This window comes from Sander lucioperca, chromosome 10 (assembly GCF_008315115.2).
Source record: "Sander lucioperca isolate FBNREF2018 chromosome 10, SLUC_FBN_1.2, whole genome shotgun sequence".
Classification (NCBI taxonomy): domain Eukaryota; kingdom Metazoa; phylum Chordata; class Actinopteri; order Perciformes; family Percidae; genus Sander; species Sander lucioperca.
Genome location: NC_050182.1, coordinates 9,004,632 through 9,027,131, shown reverse-complemented (window position 1 = coordinate 9,027,131; position 22,500 = coordinate 9,004,632). Strand labels below are relative to the sequence as shown.

Here is a 22,500-nt window from a genome sequence, read left to right as displayed (position 1 = left end):
AAAAAAAAAAAATCACATTCGAATAGTATAGATTCTTATACTATTCCAATTATATTCACACAGCCCTAGTGTGTGTGTCTCTGTGTGTGTGTGTGTGTGTGTGTGTGTTGTCTCTGTGTGTGTGGGTGTGTGTGTGTGTGTGTGTGTGTCTGTGTGAGGGTGTGTGTGTGTGTGTGTGTGTGTGTGTGTGTGTGTCTCTGTGTGTGTGTGTGTGTGTGTGTGTTGTCTCTGTGTGTGTGGGTGTGTGTGTGTGTGTGTGTCTGTGTGAGGGTGTGTGTGTGTGTGTGTGTCTGTGTGAGGGTGTGTGTGTGTGTGTGTGTGTCTGTGTGAGGGTGTGTGTGTGTGTGTGTGTGTGTGTGTGTCTCTGTGTGTGTGTGTGTGTGTGTGTGTTGTCTCTGTGTGTGTGGGTGTGTGTGTGTGTGTGTGTGTGTGTCTGTGTGAGGGTGTGTGTGTGTGTGTGTCTGTGTGTGTGTGTGTGTGTGTGTGTGTACCTGGTCATGTGACACAGAGGTTCTCAGCATGTCTCTCAGAGAGTCACCTGACTGCGTCCTGATGACATCTATGATCAGCTGCTTGGTGCTGAAAAAACAATAAAAACAATCAACAAAACAACGCTAAGCTAACATGCTACCATGCTAACAGGCTAACATGCTAAGCTACCTGAGCAGCTCAATTCAACAAACTCTGTCTTTCCATCTTAATGCTTCTCGCTCACTTCTAGCCTTCGTCTACCATGCTAACAGGCTACCATGCTAACAGGCTAACAGGCTACCATGTTACAGGCTACCATGCTTGCATGCTAACATGCTAAGCTACCTGAGCAGCAGTCCTCTGACGTCTGGTTTGTCCTCAGACTCGTTGAAGATGTCAAATTTGTTGGTGAGAGTCAGAGAGACCTCAGATCCTGGATCAGCTGACGAAGAAGACTCTCCTGAGGAGCAGAAAGCACGGCCGTCACAATCAAGGGCAACACTCTGGCTAGTATTAGCATGGAGAGCTAGTTGACTTGTTGGCTAGCGTTAGCTTGGAGAGCTAGTTGACTTGTTGGCTAGCGTTAGCTTGGAGAGCTAGTTGACCTGTTGGCTAGTGTTAGCATGGAGAGCTAGTTGACCTGTTGGCTAGTGTTAGCATGGAGAGCTAGTTGACCTGTTGGCTAGTGTTAGCATGGAGAGCTAGTTGACCTGTTGGGCCACAGAGTAAAGAACACGGGACAGAGAATAAGACAGCAGAGACCTGTGTGTGTGTGTGTCTCTGTATGTGTGCGTCTCTGTGTGTGTGTGTGTGTCTGTGTGTCTGAGCGTGTGTATCTCTGTCTGTCTGTCTGTGTGTGTGTGTGTGTGTGTGTGTGTGTGTGTGTGTGTGTGTGTGTGTCTGTGTGTGTGTGTATCTCTGTCTGTCTGTCTGTCTGTGTGTGTGTGTGTTGTGTGTGTGTGTGAGAGTACCTGGTCATGTGACCCAGGACAGAGAATAAGGACCCTGACACACCAACCAGACAGCCGACCGTCGGCAGTAAAGCCAGTCGGACTGATCAGTCTCCCCGAGGTCCAGAAAGTTCCTCAGAACTCACTGAGGAGACGCGTACGCTCTCCACCTAATACGTCTCCATAGCAGCAGGCGGCGCTGCTCTGTATTGTTTCCATTAACAGTCTGATTGTTTCCCAGAAAATGAGAACCGGCAGCTGATTGGACGAACGCGTCACGTGGTTCTTTTTTCTCCAGAAATTCCCAGCCAGACTGTCATGGCGGCTCGTTCAGAATACGATCTCATATTGGACTAAAATAGTTCACTGAAACGTGTTTCTGAAAACATTTGAAGAGAGAAATAGGCCGTGCAGCTGCTGAATCTGTCTTCACTTCAGATCAACAAAGGTCAGTTTAGAAGATTTTACTCAGATTTTGAGAGACTCATCCGCTCCCCATTTCTGGGTGAGTCCCGTCTGCCCTGTCTCCGACTGTCCTGTCTCTGACTGCCCTGTCTCCAACTGCCCTGTCTCCGACTGTCCTGTCTCTGACTGAACATGTCGGGTCGGCCCAAATGAAGGCCGACGGCTCCTCGGACGGCCGACGGCACGAACACACTGAACAGACTCGAGTCACCGACCTCGCCAGACGGTCCGACGCCCAATTAGCGGGCTGGTGTGTCTCCTCTCTAAGACAGCAGAGACCACAGATAGGAGAACAGGAAGGAATATTACGGGAAAAAGTAGTAAAACCTTCAGAAAAAGGTTGGGTTTAACTTTACATGTTACAGTTCCAGTTCCAGTCTGGACATTCAGACCAACCAAACATGTTTGATATTGTCCTCAGTTTGAAGTCTTCTAGTCTGAGAGACATTCTGACAGAATGTCTTCAGATGTGAGATGAGGTCACTCTTTAGTCTGTCCCCAGTCTGCTAGTGGATGCTAGTCTTTAGGATCAGAGGTGTAGTCTGTCCCCAGTCTGCTAGTGGATGCTAGTCTTTAGGGTTAGAGGTTTAGTCTGTCCCCAGTCTGCTAGTGGATGCTAGTCTTTAGGGTTAGAGGTGTAGTCTGTCCCCAGTCTGCTAGTGGATTCTAGTCTTTAGGGTTAGAGGTTTAGTCTGTCCCCAGTCTGCTAGTGGATTCTAGTCTTTAGGATCAGAGGTGTAGTCTGTCCCCAGTCTGCTAGTGGATGCTAGTCTTTAGGGTTAGAGGTTTAGTCTGTCCCCAGTCTGCTAGTGGATGCTAGTCTTTAGGGTCAGAGGTTTAGTCTGTCCCCAGTCTGCTAGTGGATGCTAGTCTTTAGGGTTAGAGGTTTAGTCTGTCCCCAGTCTGCTAGTGGATGCTAGTCTTTAGGGTTAGAGGTTTAGTCTGTCCCCAGTCTGCTAGTGGATGCTAGTCTTTAGGGTTAGAGGTTTAGTCTGTCCCCAGTCTGCTAGTGGATTCTAGTCTTTAGGGCCAGAGGTTTAGTCTGTCCCCAGTCTGCTAGTGGATGCTAGTCTTTAGGGTCAGAGGTTTAGTCTGTCCCCAGTCTGCTAGTGGATGCTAGTCTTTAGGGTCAGAGGTTTAGTCTGTCCCCAGTCTGCTAGTGGATTCTAGTCTTTAGGGTCAGAGGTTTAGTCTGTCCCCAGTCTGCTAGTGGATGCTAGTCTTTAGGGTTAGAGGTTTAGTCTGTCCCCAGTCTGCTAGTGGATTCTAGTCTTTAGGGCCAGAGGTTTAGTCTGTCCCCAGTCTGCTAGTGGATGCTAGTCTTTAGGATCAGAGGTTTAGTCTGTCCCCAGTCTGCTAGTGGATTCTAGTCTTTAGGGCCAGAGGTTTAGTCTGTCCCCAGTCTGCTAGTGGATGCTAGTCTTTAGGGTTAGAGGTTTAGTCTGTCCCCAGTCTGCTAGTGGATTCTAGTCTTTAGGGCCAGAGGTTTAGTCTGTCCCCAGTCTGCTAGTGGATGCTAGTCTTTAGGGTCAGAGGTTTAGTCTGTCCCCAGTCTGCTAGTGGATGCTAGTCTTTAGGGCCAGAGGTTTAGTCTGTCCCCAGTCTGCTAGTGGATGCTAGTCTTTAGGGTCAGAGGTTTAGTCTGTCCCCAGTCTGCTAGTGGATGCTAGTCTTTAGGGTCAGAGGTTTAGTCTGTCCCCAGTCTGCTAGTGGATGCTAGTCTTTAGGGTCAGAGGGTTCTGCATCGACTGCATGTCCTCTGTGTGGACATCAGACAAGAAGACCTGCAGGAATCCTGTTGTGGGAATTTTATTTTTAACATTATAGTTTGATATCTTATGAGATTCTCTTATATACTTAACAGGAGTTTCCTAATAATCTTTAATTTTGTTATAGACCTAGAGACTCCAAGAGAAGAAGCAGCTGGCATCATAAAACCTTGAGTCTAGGTGAAGCTATTATTTGTGAAAGTTATTTTTTGTTTTTAGAACTCAGTCTCTCTTTTAGGGCAGATAAGGATGAAAAGGGGTCATAACATTTGAACTGTGTCTCCTTCTGTTTCTTGCTACAAACATGTGTTTAGGCTATTGGTTAGAGAAGCAGGGTCAGAGGGGAAAGTAGTAAAGTCATTATAACTTTTCATGGTGTTCTTTCATCTGCGTAGCAAAGGGGGTGGTTTAAGTGAGTTCTTTCCTATATAGACGTATGTTTTTGTCTAGATGGTCAGAAGACCTTTCAGATGTGCCATGAGTACTTGTGAAACTGTTTTCTCTGCATTTGCAAATGTAAATAAATACTCAAAGACCAAACTTTGGTTTAATCCTCAAATCGTCCTTATTTGTTTCATCTGGTGTTTTTGATACGCACTCCTGCTGCTAACAAGAAAAACTTCCACTACAGTCCCTTTCTAACTATAGTTATGTTCCTATCCGTTCCACCTTATCAGGACTTTAGATGTGTTAATAAAGTCATATCTGTGAGAGAGGACCAGTTGAAGTGTGTTTGGTTGATGTTGTATAAAGCCTGTTCTCAGAGGGAGACGGTTGGATGGCCTCACACTTAATCTCTCACTCTACACAAAGCTAGTTTATAGTTTTACCACCAAAGCAAACACAGCTCTCAGCGATTGGCTTCTAGTTTGAATAAGAACAGACTAGGTGTGTGAAGGAAGAGATGATATCAGACACTAAATGTCTGAAAGTAGACACTAAATGACTTAAATGTCTGAAAGTAGACACTAAATGACTGAAAGTAGACACTAAATGTCTGAAAGTAGACACTAAATGACTGAAAGTAGAGACTAAATGTCTGAAAGTAGACACTAAATGACTGAAAGTAGACACTGAATGTCTGAAAGTAGAGACTAAATGTCTGAAAGTAGAGACTAAATGTCTGAAAGTAGAGACTAAATGACTGAAAGTAGACACTAAATGACTGAAAGTAGACACTGAATGTCTGAAAGTAGACACTAAATGTCTGAAAGTAGAGACTAAATGACTGAAAGTAGACACTAAATGACTGAAAGTAGACACTGAATGTCTGAAAGTAGACACTGAATGTCTGAAAGTAGACACTAAATGTCTGAAAGTAGACACTAAATGACTGAAAGTAGACACTAAATGTCTGAAAGTAGACACTAAATGTCTGAAAGTAGACACTAAATGACTGAAAGTAGACACTAAATGACTGAAAGTAGACACTAAATGTCTGAAAGTAGACACTAAATGACTGAAAGTAGACACTAAATGACTGAAAGTAGACACTAAATGTCTGAAAGTAGACACTAAATGTCTGAAAGTAGACACTAAATGTCTGAAAGTAGAGACTAAATGACTGAAAGTAGACACTAAATGACTGAAAGTAGACACTAAATGTCTGAAAGTAGACACTAAATGACTGAAAGTAGACACTGAATGTCTGAAAGTAGACACTAAATGACTGAAAGTAGACACTAAATGTCTGAAAGTAGACACTAAATGACTGAAAGTAGACACTAAATGTCTGAAAGTAGACACTAAATGTCTGAAAGTAGAGACTAAATGACTGAAAGTAGACACTAAATGTCTGAAAGTAGACACTAAATGTCTGAAAGTAGACACTAAATGACTGAAAGTAGAGACTAAATGTCTGAAAGTAGACACTAAATGTCTGAAAGTAGACACTAAATGACTGAAAGTAGACACTAAATGACTGACTGAAAGTAGACACTAAATGACTGAAAGTAGACACTAAATGACTGAAAGTAGACACTAAATGACTGAAAGTAGACACTAAATGACTGAAAGTAGACACTAAATGTCTGAAAGTAGAGACTAAATGTCTGAAAGTAGACACTAAATGACTGAAAGTAGACACTAAATGACTGAAAGTAGACACTAAATGACTGAAAGTAGACACTAAATGTCTGAAAGTAGACACTAAATGTCTGAAAGTAGACACTAAATGACTTAAATGTCTGAAAGTAGACACTAAATGACTGAAAGTAGAGACTAAATGTCTGAAAGTAGACACTAAATGTCTGAAAGTAGACACTAAATGACTGAAAGTAGACACTAAATGTCTGAAAGTAGACACTAAATGTCTGAAAGTAGAGACTAAATGTCTGAAAGTAGACACTAAATGTCTGAAAGTAGACACTAAATGTCTGAAAGTAGACACTAAATGTCTGAAAGTAGACACTAAATGACTTAAATGTCTGAAAGTAGACACTAAATGACTGAAAGTAGAGACTAAATGACTGAAAGTAGACACTAAATGTCTGAAAGTAGAGACTAAATGTCTGAAAGTAGACACTAAATGTCTGAAAGTAGAGACTAAATGTCTGAAAGTAGACACTAAATGACTGAAAGTAGAGACTAAATGACTGAAAGTAGACACTAAATGTCTGAAAGTAGACACTAAATGTCTGAAAGTAGACACTAAATGACTGAAAGTAGAGACTAAATGACTGAAAGTAGACACTAAATGTCTGAAAGTAGAGACTAAATGTCTGAAAGTAGACACTAAATGACTGAAAGTAGAGACTAAATGACTGAAAGTAGACACTAAATGTCTGAAAGTAGACACTAAATGTCTGAAAGTAGACACTAAATGTCTGAAAGTAGACACTAAATGTCTGAAAGTAGAGACTAAATGACTGAAAGTAGACACTAAATGTCTGAAAGTAGACACTAAATGACTGAAAGTAGAGACTAAATGTCTGAAAGTAGACACTAAATGACTGAAAGTAGACACTAAATGACTGAAAGTAGAGACTAAATGACTGAAAGTAGAGACTAAATGTCTGAAAGTAGACACTAAATGACTGAAAGTAGACACTAAATGACTGAAAGTAGACACTAAATGACTGAAAGTAGACACTAAATGACTGAAAGTAGAGACTAAATGACTGAAAGTAGACACTAAATGACTGAAAGTAGACACTAAATGACTGAAAGTAGACACTAAATGTCTGAAAGTAGAAACTAAATGAATTAAAACTAACTCAAACTGAAGTTAAATTAAATCACAATGTCCAAACTTTAATAAAAGTTAAGAGAAATTAACCCTGTAATCTCCTCCTGTAGGGATGATGTGTCACTATATTATAATATATTATAATATATCTGCTGCTGACCCTATGAGAGATGAAGTGGGCGTGTATTATAATATATTATAATATGATATCATAATATTTGACAGTATAAAGATGGAGGAGTTCTCAGACTTTTCTATCTCTCTCTCCTGTCATTCAGGTAAATATTCTTTATATTTTCTGTCTTTGAGACGTTAAAACTTCTCTGATTGGTTTAGATTCTGTTTCAGCTGCCAGAAACTAACTTTTTACCAAACTTTAGACGCTTTTTAAAAATGTTTTTTACACTTTATTAATTTTTCATTTTTCATTTTTTTTGTTTGTCAATTTTTATGCTTTCCTGGCTGCTTTTTCCAACGTTTTTGGAGCATTTTTACCATGTTTCTGTGGGGTTTATTTGGTGAATTTCTCTCTTTTTCTCAGTTCCTGCAGCTTTATTCTGTTTGTTGAAGAACCTTGAAGTTAGATGTGGTTCTGAAACTTTCGGCACATTTTTCAAATGTTTTTTTGATGTGTTTGTCCGGTTGTTTTCAGACTTTTTGTAACTGTATCAGTAGTTGTTGCATCTTCAGTCCGTCCCTCTCTAAAGAAGTGAACTGTGATGTAACCTGTCTGTTATGATCCCATATGACCAGCACATGTTTGGTTTTTCTGTATAATCTTAGTAATGAAGTGTGTTATCATGTGATATTCCAGGTATCTCTCCTGCTGCTGACTCTAGAACTCATCTCTCTCCTGTCATTCAGGTAAATATACTTTACATTATTATTCTCTCTCTAACACATTTAAACTCTGATTCTGTTCCAGCTGTGAGGACAAACCTTTCTTTGTCACTTCTTCAAAGTTTTTGGTATTTATTTTGACATTTTGATCTCTATTTAGACATTTCTGTATCTGTTTCTCGTTGGATCTTGTAGCCGTGAGGTTATTCTTCTTTACTACAACTTAACAGTCTGTTCCCCAAGAGAAACTGTTCAGACGCTACACACTTTGTTCCTGTGTTGTTAGTACACAAACTTTATCATTGTTGGTTATGAAAGAATGGATGGATTTAGAGAAAGATTTAGATTAATAATCCTGTGTGCAGTTATTCTGAGCTGTAGAAACTCCTGATGTCACTTAACAAGTTCTTACATCATCAGACAGTTAGGAGACATTTATAAAACTAAAGACATATATATGATAATATAAAGAGATGTTAGATATGTCAGAGTAAAGTCTCTAACAGCTTTTATATGATAATATAAAGAGATGTTAGATATGTCAGAGTAAAGTCTCTACCAGCTTTTCTAACTCTGTATTCTCCAGATCAACATGAAGATCTCTATCTTTGCTGGTGTTCTGCTGATCTCTGCTGCTCTCATGTTCCTGGGACCAGAAACTGCAGATGCTCAGAATAATAATATGGTCATTGGGCAGATGAATCCTGCTGACTGTACCCAGATGATGAATGAAAGATTTAACATTGACAACCAAAAAGACTGTAGGAATTTCCAAAGATTCGTCATAGGGAATTTTGAGGCTGTCAGAGTCATCTGTGGGGATAGAACCAGAGCAATCACAAGTTTTTTCAAAGTTGTTGAATGCACCTTTGTGGAGGGGAAGAGTCTCAAGCCTCCATGTGTTTATAAGGGTAAGGCAACTAACAAGAGAATTGCTGTCAAATGTGTCAACGGCAATCCTACTAACTTTGAAATTTGGTAATTATCACCTGATCTATTACTACCTGATGAATCAGAGTAATCTATTACTACCTGATGAATCAGAGTAATCTGTTACTACCTGATGAATCAGAGTAATCTGTTACTACCTGATGAATCAGAGTAATCTGTTACTACCTGATGAATCAGAGTAATCTGTTACTACCTGATGAATCAGAGTAATCTATTACTACCTGATGAATCAGAGTAATCTGTTACTACCTGATGAATCAGAGTAATCTGTTACTACCTGATGAATCAGAGTAATCTGTTACTACCTGATGAATCAAAGTAATCTATTACTACCTGATGAATCAGAGTAATCTGTTACTACCTGATGAATCAGAGTAATCTGTTACTACCTGATGAATCAAAGTAATCTATTACTACCTGATAGATCAGAGTAATCTGTTACTACCTGATGAATCAGAGTAATCTGTTACTACCTGATGAATCAGAGTAATGTATTACTACCTGATGAATCAAAGTAATCTGTTACTACCTGATGAATCAGAGTAATCTGTTACTACCTGATGAATCAGAGTAATCTGTTACTACCTGATGAATCAGAGTAATCTGTTACTACCTGATGAATCAGAGTAATCTGTTACTACCTGATGGATCAAAGTAATCTATTACTACCTGATAGATCAGAGTAATCTATTACTACCTGATGAATCAGAGTAATGTATTACTACCTGATAGATCAGAGTAATCTGTTACTACCTGATGAATCAGAGTAATCTGTTACTACCTGATGAATCAAAGTAATCTATTACTACCTGATAGATCAGAGTAATCTATTACTACCTGATGAATCAGAGTAATGTATTACTACCTGATGAATCAGAGTAATCTATTACTACCTGATGAATAAATCCTGTTGAATAAAACAGTTCAACTCTTAACAACGTGTGGTCTCTGTTTATTATTATTATTATTATTATTATTATTATGAGGAGCTATGAGCTGATTCATGACTCAGCACTTTCTCACATTAAAGCAGCTCAACGTGTTTTACAGTCTGACAGTCTCAGCTAAACACTAACGAGACATACAGCAGATTAATATGATCATATGAATAGAATAAAAACTATAAAATAGAATAAAAGCAGAACATTTCCATCAGAATATGTTAGAAACACTGAGGAGCTGAACTGGTTGGAGGCTGAAATGTGTGAGGAGAAGGTGAAGAGGTGAGGAAAGGGTTAAATAAGATGGAGCTACATTAGGTCATCCTGCAGAGATTAATGTTACTGGAGACTAACAGCAGCTAATGTTAGGGTTAAATAAGATGGAGCTGCATTAGGTCATCCTGCAGAGATTAATGTTACTGGAGACTAACAGCAGCTAATGTTAGGGTTAAATAAGATGGAGCTACATTAGGTCATCCTGCAGAGATTAATGTTACTGGAGACTAACAGCAGCTAATGTTAGGGTTAAATAAGATGGAGCTACATTAGGTCATCCTGCAGAGATTAATGTTACTGGAGACTAACAGCAGCTAATGTTAGGGTTAAATAAGATGGAGCTACATTAGGTCATCCTGCAGAGATTAATGTTACTGGAGACTAACAGCAGCTAATGTGGTGACAAAAGTTAGGATTTACATTCTACTGTCTTGTTAATATTAATACTGCTCGCTAGGGGTGTGCAAAAAAAAACAATTGACATTTGTATCGCGATTCAAGCTCTACTGATTTTTTTTTTTAACCTTTAATTTACCTGATGAAGGTCTGAGACCGAAACGTATTTTTCTTCTTAATAAATTATTGCTTGCGTAATGGTCAGTGTGCAGGATTTTCTCTAAGCTCTACCGATTCAAAATCAATGCAACATGATTATTTTCGTTTTGTAATGGCGTGTATACTATTGTCCTGAAATGACATTACCTCGCCATTCCCATAGATGGCGCTGCGTCAAATTCCCACTGACGCCTGGGCACTGTTATATAATAATCAGAAGAAGAACGAGTGCAGCAGAGGTAGTTTAGTTTGAGCAAACAACGTCAAACCTCCCAGAAAGAGTTCTTCAACCTGCTCCATCCTCACTGAAGCTGGCCAAAGCTTGGCACTTTACAGTTTTTAGTTGCAGAAGTTTTTAGTTTGTATGAAGACATATAAAGTAATATCAAACTACATTTAATTTGTTGTTTCTTTTCTTTTAAACTGTATGTCTACTGCCATCACATGATGGGAAAGGAACTACATTTACATACTGGGAATCATTTTTTTAATAGAGAATCGTTTTTGAATTGAATCATGAGCCTAAAAATCTATATCGAATCAAATCGTGACATTTTCTGAATCGTGCACCTGCTGTTTGCATAGAATGGATGAATAGATGAATGATTTAAATAACACAGAGGGCCCTATTTTAACGGTCTGAGGTCACGGCGTGAAGCGCCTGGTGCAGGTGTGTTTAGGGCGTGTCCAAATCCACTTCTGCTAGTTTGACGGCAGATAAAAAGGTCCTAAAGGGTTGTACTTAGTGTCTTCATTAATCAGAGGGGTGTTTGGGGCGTAACATGCAATCAACCAATCAGAGATCATCTCCCATTCCCTTTAAAAGCCAGGCACGTTTGGACCTTGGAGCATTGCTGTTATGATGGAGGATTTACACCGTAATATTTTTATTTGTAATCTTCTGCATGTGTGTGTGTGTGCTGCTGTGCACTGTTAAATGTTTCCGTTAATTTACACCCAAATTTCAACATGATTTACCTGTTATTTTTAATAACTGCGCCTTACTGTCAATTTTTAGGGAATATATGTTAAATAACACATAATTTATGTTATTTAACACCTCATTGTTAAATAACATTCATTTTTGTTATTTAACCGCACAACTGAAAATTCAAAGATGGCGGCCAGAGTTAGATGGTCTGGTATGGTCACGTTTTGGGGATAAATGCCGATAAATGCAATTTTATGCTTAGATTATAAAAAAGTTATTTATCATTGGAGAAGTTAGCAATTTAATTTTGTTTTTGTAGGTTGCTAAACAATGACTAATTCAATATTGTCGACGTTGCAATCCTTTACTAACAAACTAGATATTGTAGTATGCATTCACTGAATGAAGATTTTGTTATCGTGTAATAGCCTTTTATTACCCTTCATACCCTACACTCCGGATTTAAACCAGAAGGCCTATTAATTGACGAACTGCGCTCCAAATCTGTGTGTGTGTGTGTGTGTGTGTGTGTGTGTGTGTGTGTCCTGTTCTTTCTGACCATGGTGTAAATATCCATATGACTCAGTCGCCAGCAGGCGCCACTACTGAAATCGGTTCATTCAGTATTTTTTGCGTTGTGGGAAGGAGCGTAGAAGAAGAAGACATTACCTGCAACGAACATCTCCATCTCGGAAGATCGCGGCTTTTGGTATCGACCAAAATCACAATAATCCGGTGAGATTAACTAGAATTTCTTTAAAGTCATGCATAGTTTTAACATTTATCAGTGATGTTGATGTATAAACGCCACAGACTTGCACCACATGAAATGAACTAACGTAGCTAGCTGCTAATGAGCCAACGTGATTCAAGCTAGCGATAGTTTGTCCATTAATCTTAGAAAACAATGCGCTTATTTTAATGTCCATTCATGTATACGATCTAAATCTATAAATAATAGGCTAACGTTATATGCCTATAACGTTTAAGCTAGCATTCCTGTGGTCAAGTTTGTGCATTCTTGTCATGTGCACGTCTGGTTAAAGCAGGTTCATCCTGAAAATCAAACGGCTAAAATACATCAACTTACTGATAGCTGTTTATGATGCTAGCTAGTTGGTTTAAGACTGTATTTGATGATTTCATGTCAGATGCTCATCTTTGATGGGTTATAGCTGTTTGGGCTACCAGACATGCTGGTGTGACCAGGGTGGGAAGTTAACTTGTGTGCCTGGTGGATGCCCAGTTTGACCAGCCGGTGTGTCTGCCTGCCTGCAGTAAATAGTTTTCCCTTTGTCATCAGTGCGCCACTTGTTTGAAAAGTTCCTTCTCTTTTTCTTTACTTCGCCCTCAACAGTTTGTACATTCATAGCTACTGCTGACTCCGCCACGGGCCTCTTAACACCGGGGATATGTCGCCACATTTTTTTAACCGATAATTTAACTTTCGTCTGTACCTCAGCTCAGCTATATGTGTCACGGACTAGCGCTGAAAACCACTCCACCCGCCACTGTGGCTTGTATACAAGGCAAAGTCACCCGCCACTTTGAAAAAGTACCCGCCATTGGCTTGTGGCGGGTGCTAATTTCCCACCCTGGGTGTGACTATTTTATGTGGTAGCTAAAGCCTAGCAATGAGGTAAATCCAGCAAAAACAGCCACTACTGATTGGGCTAGTGCCATATCTATGTGAACAGCTATTCTCTTTTATTTGCATTGGCATAGTGCACCCTCTTTTAGAGTTTAGATTCTCGGCCCGAGCCCGACCCGAGCCCGACCGGACCTTGGGTCGGGCTCGGGCCGTTATTTTCCGCCACATCCTCGGGCCGGGCCGGACCCTTGATCAAGCAATTTTTTTTTTTTTTTTTTTTTTTATCCATTACCTTATTATCCTATTTGGGTGGGGAGATAGCTATGCCATAATCAGAAATATAATAAATATATATATAGGCTATATAAAAGTAACAAATGTGTAGAAAAGTTAGGCTGCAGTTACTAAATGCAGCACTTCATGCGCGGAGTCTCCTCCTCTCGCACGCATCACACCGGGAGCTTGAAGATGTAAAGAAAAAAAGAAAAACAGGAGAATTACCTTTGAGCAAGTGTGGAGGAAAGTCGGAGGTATGGAAGCAGTTTAAACAAGTCGTGGGCAGTGACAACAATATGTTGTTCATCATTGTTTCTTTTTTTTTTACGTTTCTTCACTCGGATCCATTTGCGATCCGTTCCATTCTGAATAAACTAACAGCAGTTTACAGCTTCGTCCTTGTTGTATTATTCTAACAGATTTCTGTAGTTCAAACAAATCTGAATTGTAGTTGAGAACGTCAGTTATAACGGCCCACGTATTAAAAAACTGTCGGGTTTAAATCGGGCTCGGGCTCATAATTACAGTTAATGTGTCGGACCGGGCCGGGCTCGGACACAACGTGCTCGGGCAGGTTCGGGCTTGATTTTTTGGGCCGATCTAAGCTCTACCCTCTTTTGTGTTTTTTTGCTGCTTTGATTATCATTGAGTTGTAGATAAATGTTTACATTTGTTTTTGTTTTTAATTACAGATGCAGATGCAGGGTACTATCCCTGATCCCACTGCTGATCAAGATGATCTCACCGGATTCATCTCTCACAACCAGGTGGACATTTGACTGGTGCCTTACATGCTTTAATCTAGCAATTAACTACTAATCTATCAATAAGTTTAATTGGCTTGCATAATGTTTTCTTGCCAAATTTCAGTCAGTCAGCCACCTCTGTGGCCTATGTGAGACACATCAAAATTCACAGCAACATACCCAATTTAGTACTGCAGTGTTGTATCCCTAATGTTGAGGTTTAGGGCCCTATCTTGCTAATTTAAGACCGACGCAGTTGTCAATTTCCTGTCCAGCACCCACGTCTTTTAAATAGCAAATTCACCTGCGCCCATCTGTGCGCCCATGGGCGTGCTGGTCTTACAGGGAGGTGTGTTCAGGTGCATTCAGGTGCATTCTGGGATCTTGAGGCACCGGGAAGTGATCGCGCCATTGACCAACAAAAACCTGGTCTGAAGTCAATAACGCAGCATTTCATTGTTATTTTAACAGAGCATTAGTAAAATGCTCCTAGGCTCGTGCACAGCGCGCGCACACTATGCTTGTTACACACACAGGGACGCACAGCAGCACACACACACACACACACACACACACACACACACACACACACACACACACACACACACACACACACACACACACACACACACACACACACACACACACACACACACAGGGACACACACACACACAAGATTTCAAATAATAATATTACGGGGCAAATCCTCCATCATAACAGCAATGCTCCAAGGTCCAAACGCGCCTGGCTTTTAAAGGGAATGGGAGATGATCTCTGATTGGTTGATTGCATGTTACGCCCAAAACACCCCTCTGATTAATGAAGACACTAAGTACAACCCTTTAGAACCATGCACCCGGTGCACAGACCCTTTTTATCTGCCGTCAAACTAGCAAAAGTGGATTTGGACACGCCCTAAACACACCTGCACCAGGCGCTTCACGCCGTGCGCTTAGATCGTTAAAATAGGGCCCTCTGTGTTTTAGATGTCAGCAATGAACATGATATACTGTATTTTTATACTGTATTTTTCTGTGATTGATCCGATCTATGTGTGCCTACATTTGTAAGTATTTAACTTTCAGTGTTTGTATTACAATAAATAAGTTAATTTCAACATGGAACTGTTTGTTTTCTTTCACTTAAGTGTTATGTGATATATTATGCCTATTCTTGTATTAACTAAAGCTAGAATATGTATATTACAATCAGTGGTACACATTACTATGCTAAAATAATTAACAATAAATTTAAAAAGCAATATTTAATTAAACAAAATAAATGGTGATTTAACATGAAAATAATGGTAACCCTGCTGCCAGTAATTTCCTGTTTTTCTGTGATTTATAGTAAAGTCCTGTTAAAAAACATTACAGGGAGTGCACTGTAAAAAAACATTAACAGGAATAAACTGTTAAAATAACATGAAAATAATGGTAACCATGCTGCCAGTTATTTCCTGTTATTTAACAGGGAAATAATTAACAGTGTGTGTCCCTGTGTGTGTGTGTGTGTGTGTGTGTGTGTGTGTGTGCTGCTGTGCGTCCCTGTGTGTGTGTGTGTGTGTGTGTGTGTGTGCTGCTGTGCGTCCCTGTGTGTGTAACAAGCATAGTGTGCACGAGCCTAGGAGCATTTTACTAATGCTCTGTTAAAATAACAATGAAATGCTGCGTTATTGACTTTAGACCAGGTTTTTGTTGGTCAATGGTGCCATCACTTCCCACTGCCTCAAGATAGCAATACTCCCAGAATGCACCTGAACACACCTCCCTGTAAGACCAGCACGCCCAGAATGCACCTGAACACACCTCCCTGTAAGACCAGAATGCACCTGAACACACCTCCCTGTAAGACCAGCCATGGACCACAGATGGGTGCAGGTGCATTTGCTATTTAAACGACGTGGGTGCGGGACGGAAAACTGACAACTGGACGGTTTTAAACTAGCAAAAGGGACTTGGGTTGGGCTTTGCGCTGCGCCGGGTGCAAGATAGGACCCCTAGTATAAGTTGTATTTGTAGTAGTATGAGTTGTAGTTGTAGTAGTATGAGGTGTAGTATGAGGTGTAGTATTTGTAGTAGTATGAGGTGTAGTAGTAGTAGTATGAGGTGTAGTAGTAGTAGTAGCATGAGGTGTAGTAGTAGTAGCATGAGGTGTAGTAGTAGTAGTATGAGGTGTATAGTAGTAGTAGTATGAGTAGTAGTATGAGGTGTAGTACCGGTGAGTTCCTGCAGGGTGGGGACTGATCCCAGGTCGTTGAGCAGCAGTCTGAGAGGGTTGGAGGGGTCAGGACACAGAACCTCCTGATGGTCCAACAGCAACTGGAGACACACACACACACACACACACACACACACACACACACACACACACACACACACACACACACACACACACAGTCAGTACACACACACACACACACACACACACACACACAGTCAGTACACACACACACACACACACAAACACACACAGACACACACACACACAGTCAGTACACACACACACACACACACACACACACACACACAGTCAGTACACACACACACACACACACACACACACACAGTCAGTATATACACACACACACACACACACACACACACACACACACACAAAGTTGATTAATTTCATTATTGATTCTTCTTTTGACTATTTTCTAGATAATAGTTTGTAAGTCAGAAAATGTTAAGAATAAACTTCCCAGTTTCTCTGAGTATCTTTAGAGACATCAGCTTGTTCTCAGTTTAATATCATAATATCATACAATATATATCAACAACACAAGATCCAGATGGGTGTTCTGACTGTGTGTGTGTGTGTGTCTGTGTGTGTGCGTGTGTGTGTGTGTGTGTGTGTCTGTCTCTGTGTGTACTGACTGTGTGTGTGTGTGTGTGTGTGTGTGTACTGACTGTGTGTGTGTGTGTGTGTGTGTGTACTGACTGTGTGTGTGTGTGTGTCTGTCTCTGTGTATACTGACTGTGTGTGTGTGTGTGTGTGTGTGTGTACTGACTGTGTGTGTGTTGAGCAGCTCGCTGACTGAGATGTAGACGACCGGTTTGTTGACGATGAGCAGCTCCGAGTATTCGTCCATGTTGAATCTGTCCTCAGGTTCAGGAACGTCACACACACACACCAGGAACTTCCTGTCCAACACACAGCTCACGTTAGGAACTTCCTGTCCAACACACAGCTCACGTTAGGAACTTCCTGTCCAACACACAGCTCACGTTAGGAACTTCCTGTCCAACACATAGCTCACGTTAACACACTTAGGGTCATGTTCTGGATGTTCTGTTAGGGTTAGAACAGTTTCTTTATTAAACCATTTGCATCCTAACTGCTGTTCTAGTACTTCTGTGTTCATGTGTTAATCATCCTAACTGCTGTTCTAGTACTTCTGTGTTCATGTGTTACTCCTGGAAGCTGAGTGACCTTTCAAAGAGCACAGGATGCATCCCTGAGGGCAGAGCCCATGATGTGGAGGAGACCCCGGGCCTGACTAACCTGACTCCAGATGGATGGCTCGGCATTTGCTCGGCATATCCATCTGGGAACTTTCCGTTGGAGAACTTTTGAGAAGGGGCGAAAATCCTGGTTAGCTGATTGGATAAACCATCAGTCTATCTATCCTATGTTGGTGATGGACGGGCCAAATCAACCAATCAGATCAACGATATATCAAACAACATCTTTTCCTCCGAGAAAAGCCTCCAGTGCCGTTTTTTACTCTTCTTTCAATGAAGGAATACTTTCTAATTTGGATAAAACTGGCGTGATAGCTACGCTCATCTCATCCGTGGAAGCCGCCAGTCGCTTCTCGTGGCGTCACACCTAAACCCGCCTCAAAACCAACGCTGATTGGTCGGTCGTTTGGCGAACGGCTCCAAATGTTCTCTGTCTCAAGATGCCAGACTGATCTGAGAGTGGAAAACTGGAGCTCACCAGATCAGGACGCTGTCAGGAGGCTAGGGCCTGACCAGAGATCAGAAGGCTACTGATGCATGAACCGAATAACTAACTTGACTCCCAACTCCTTTAAAAAGACTCTGTTGTGAACAATCTTCAGTCATTTTTCTGTACTTACGCTGAAGTGCTGTATACTGACTCTACTTGCAAGTAAAAACGAACTTTGAGAGTAATTTTGGATAAATAATGATCCTAACAGTTAGTTCTCTGAAGCCTCTGACCTGAACTTGCTGTGCGTCTGGCTGATGTACTGGTTCAGAGCTCTGACGTGGTATCCGTCTCCGTGGAAGTGCTTGTTGGCCGCGGCGTGCTGCAGCATGCGGGCGATGGAGCCCAGGATGTGGCGCTGCTCTGGCTGCAGGGCCGAGCCGGCAGACCGGTCCACCACGTCGAAGCCGTCCGGAGCCACGACGGCCGGGTTCATGTAGCGGTAGTAGACCAGGTTCCCCACAATCTGGGGAGAGGAGAGAGGTAGCAGGAAACACTATCAGGCTACACAGGAAACGCTCTCAGTCTACGCAGGAAACGCTCTCAGTCTACGCAGGAAACGCTCTCAGTCTACGCAGGAAACGCTCTCAGTCTACGCAGGAAACGCTCTCAGTCTACGCAGGAAACGCTCTCAGTCTACACAGGAAACGCTCTCAGTCTACGCAGGAAACGCTCTCAGTCTACGCAGGAAACGCTCTCAGTCTACACAGGCTTTAACCCTTGTGGTGGCTTCCTGTCGACCTGCAACTTTGGGGTTTTCTGGGTCGAAATTTCAACATGATGTACACTTTTCTCTACATGTTTTTCACCTTTTTGTCACTTTTTTAAACAAGTTTTTGTCACTTTGTCTTTGATGTTTTGTCAATTTTTTCAGCGTTTAAAAAAAATTGATGTTTTTTTGTACATTTACTTTCTGCGTTTTTGTAGCTTTTCCCAACATGTGACACTTTTTTCCAACGTTCTTTTGCCGTAGTTCTGATACACAAAGTTTTTGTAAACGGGTCAAATTTGACCAGAGGACAAGAGGAGGGTAAAAATTTGGGCTTTAACTTTGAACTGTTGTCAAGGAAACCATATCCTGACTTTAGGGGATTGCAGCTGCAGGTTTGAACAAACTCAGTACACTGAAAAAAAAAAAAACTTGGATCAACTTAAAAAAATTGAAGTAATCAATCAGACAAAATAGTTGACATTGACTCAAAGTAAATAATTTAATTTAGTTTAACCTGAAAGGTTTAACTCCATGCAACCACTTTTAAAGGTTGGGTCAAACTAATTATACATCCGAGTAAAATGTAAAATTAATAATTTTAGGTTGTCTCAAATAAAAAACTAACAGTTGTCATTATTTCAAACGCATAGTAAATCAAATATGAAAAAACTGATTTTAATACATTTTGATCAGTGACTACTCAGAACACTTTCCTTTAGAACACATTTATATTTATTGTTTAATAAAATGATAAAATTGAACATCTCTTTCAAATGTATGAAGAGAAACAGTCTGCTTCAGCTGAACACCCGAAACAAGACTATTGATGTCATCAGAAGATAAATCATGGAGCTGTGAACAGTAGCACAACTCCTAAGACATCATGCAGTACCCATGGTGAATTTACCGGGACATACATTTTATAATTCAGATGTGAGCCTTACGGTAGAGATCCATATGCCCGACACGACTGAAGCGCGGTGTCGCGACGTCATACATCCATGGTTGATGCGCCACGCCCCTGACCGGCAGCTGATTGGACGAATGCGTGTCGTGGGTTTGGCTTCTCAAGAATTTCAACAGATCTAATAAAAATGCTCTGATCAAATGAATGAATTCAGTTTAATGTCCCGCTGCCAATTTATATTGTATCCATATAATGAAAATGGATTCAACCATAAACATAAACTAGAATGTTTACTTTAAATGAAAAAAATAATAATTTTCAGCTATTTCAACGAGAAAATACACATTAAATGAACAACAGCAATGTTAGACTTTTTTCAGTGTAGGGCTGAAACCATTCCTCGAATAACTCGAATAATTTGATTACTAAAAATTCTCGATGCAAAATGACTTGCCTCAAAGCTTTGTTTAATCAGTGTTACCAATGTTGTATCGTCACGGTGTTTCTGCAGGGAGGATTATTACTGTCGCACACCGGGCTGACGCTGCTGGAGAGTCATGAAGACTACTAGGGGGCTAAGAGAAGAGACAGTGAGGGAGGGGCTAAGAGAAGAGACAGTGAGGGAGGGGCTAAGAGAAGAGACAGGCTGGGAGGGGCTAAGAGAAGAGACAGGCTGGGAGGGGCTAAGAGAAGAGACAGGCTGGGAGGGGCTAAGAGAAGAGACAGGCTGGGAGGGGCTAAGAGAAGAGACAGTGAGGGAGGGGAAAGCGGGGCGGAATTGGACGCTGACTGCGACTTGTAGCGATCGCTGCTTTTTGGTTCTACACGTCCTCGTCACAGACACACCCCCAGTCTGCCTCCAGAATTGCCAGAAGAGACCGATTGCAGCATCGATGATTCCGAGAGAGATTGTGACTTAATTTCGGTCGATTCCGAATTAAAATCTAAATCGTGACACCCTTAATGTTTACGTCAGTGTTATAACTGCTGGTTCCTGGCTCGGTCTAAATCCTGGATCTTACCTTGTAGAGCTCGTCCTCGCTGGCTTCAGGGAACTTTGCCTTCAGAGCGTCTCGGAGAACCTTCGCCGTGTAACGTAAACCGTACCTGCAACAGACACACAACACACACAAAAACACACAACACTGATGTTACAATACTGCAACAGACACACAACACTGATGTTATGATACTGCAACAGACACACAACACACACAAAAACACACAACGCTGATGTTATAATATTGCAACAGACACACAACACACAAAAACACACAACACTGATGTGATAATCAGGAGAATGGGACAAATAAACTTAAATAATATTGGTCATGTTCAAAAGTTGTAGGAAGGAGTGAACGGGGGAGACTTACTGCAGTTTGTGGAGGTGAACGGGGGAGACTTACGGCAGTTTGTGCAGGTGAACGGGGGAGACTTACGGCAGTTTGTGCAGGTGAACGGGGGAGACTTACGGCAGTTTGTGGAGGTTGGAGGTGATGGCTTTGAGGACTCGGTCTGTCAGGTTCTTGAGGTTGATGATGGCGATGTCGATGCGTCTCTGGACTTCAGGGTGACTGAGAGCGTCGGCGGGGGAGACCTCGTAGGGCAGAGAGCTGTAGGGAAACAAACAGGGGGAGTCATTTACAGGACAACATTATGGGATGGATCCCTATAGAGATAGACCTATTAGTTAAAGAGTAAGATCCTTTTAGTTTAACATCAAACAGCCCCGAAATCACCATCACCAAACCCACCAGACTCCATGTAAATAATCAGGACTTTTAGCGTGTATAGAGCCAGCATATCTCCACATGTAAATGGGTGAATTAAGGGTTTATTTCAACCAAACCAGAGTGGTGATTGTTGGAACAGTGGAAAGATGAACCAAGACGGCTTTTAATAGTTTGATTTAGTTTCTGTCCACTTTGAATGAAGTGTGTTTTACGATGATAAAAGTCCTGATTATTTACATGAGGTCTGGTGAATCAGATAAATGGGTTTCTGTTCTGACCTTTTGTGTCCGGTCTGCGTCTCCGTCTGGTTGATCCAGGTTTTATAGACGTCCACTGGGTCCGTCCTGATGCTGAGCGTGCGGTCCAGCAAGACGTCCTGCAGAGCCGGACCCAGAGACTCCCGCAGGGAGTTCTGACCGCGAGCGTGGCGGTAAAAGTTCACCAGCATCTTGATGACGGTGGGGTTCCCGGTGACGATGTCCTGAGGCTGCTCCACCTTCTCTCTGACAACAGCAGAGACACGTTACACGTTACAACACGGTCACAAACAGGAATGGGGAAGTCCCTCCCCTCCTGTCTGTAAGTCCCGCCCCTTCCTGTGTGAAGGGGGAGGCAGATAATGTTTAGATCCTGTTTGAATTTATACATCAATTCCACATCTGATGTTTGTCAGTTTAAAGATCGTTTATCAAGTGAAGAAAGTCTCAGTTTGGGGTAGAACTGTTAACATGTGATGTTGATGTGTAATGTCTGATGTGGGTGTTGATGTTTGAGTGTGTGTGTGTGTGTGTGTGTGTGTTGATATGTGTGTGTGTGTGTTGATATGTGTGTGTGAAATGTAAATGGTTTGTAGTCTTAACTCACCATTCTCACACATTCATACACTGAGGCCGAGGCTGCTGTACAAGCTGCCACCTGCTCATCAGATAAACACTCACACACATTTACACTCTGATGGAGCAGCATCGGGGGGGCAACTCAGGGTTCAGGGTCTGGCCCAGGGACACTTTGACATGGGACTGCAGGACCAGGGATCGAACCACCAACCTCCGACTGGCAGGCGACGGCTCTACCACTGAGCCACAGCCGCCAAATGTGTGTGTGTGTGTGTGTGTGTGTGTGTGTGTGTGTCTTATTTGCAGCTGTATCATACAAATAAATAGTTATAAAATCATATATTGTGATTTCTGGATTTCTGTTTTTAGATTATGTCTCTCACAGTGGACATGCACCTACGATGA

The 22,500-nt window shown here is 41.5% G+C and overlaps 2 protein-coding genes and 1 long non-coding RNA gene across 4 annotated transcripts in view; 1 reads left to right on the top strand and 2 right to left on the bottom strand.

Annotated features, from left to right (window-relative positions):
• iqgap3 (IQ motif containing GTPase activating protein 3) overlaps positions 1-22,500 on the bottom strand; it is a 63,221-nt gene that overhangs the window by 13,143 nt on the left and 27,578 nt on the right. Inside the window, exons 26-34 of one of the 2 annotated variants that reach the window (XM_036006115.1) lie at positions 21,538-21,762; positions 21,015-21,139; positions 20,933-20,948; positions 20,549-20,633; positions 18,141-18,373; positions 16,964-17,096; positions 16,169-16,271; positions 817-931; positions 492-579 (exon numbers count right to left, since the gene is read on the bottom strand). In XM_036006115.1, coding sequence (XP_035862008.1) covers positions 492-579; positions 817-931; positions 16,169-16,271; positions 16,964-17,096; positions 18,141-18,373; positions 20,549-20,633; positions 20,933-20,948; positions 21,015-21,139; positions 21,538-21,762 — 1,123 coding nt within the window. Of the gene's footprint in view, positions 1-491; positions 580-816; positions 932-16,168; positions 16,272-16,963; positions 17,097-18,140; positions 18,374-20,548; positions 20,634-20,932; positions 20,949-20,998; positions 21,140-21,537; positions 21,763-22,500 lie in introns of both variants that reach the window. The other variant, XM_031311331.2, reaches the window with a different exon arrangement.
• LOC116058500 lies at positions 6,070-10,969 on the bottom strand. The gene is made up of 3 exons (XR_004107065.2): positions 10,712-10,969; positions 7,845-7,848; positions 6,070-6,081 (listed from the first exon to the last, which is right to left on the bottom strand). It is a non-coding gene; the product is annotated as an uncharacterized LOC116058500 (long non-coding RNA).
• On the top strand, positions 7,063-8,694 carry LOC116058498 (angiogenin-2-like). Its single transcript, XM_031311332.2, has 3 exons — positions 7,063-7,120; positions 7,657-7,706; positions 8,269-8,694. The coding sequence occupies exons 1-3, from the start codon at positions 7,075-7,077 to the stop codon at positions 8,662-8,664; spliced, it is 492 nt and encodes a 163-aa protein (XP_031167192.1). The 5' UTR covers positions 7,063-7,074; the 3' UTR covers positions 8,665-8,694.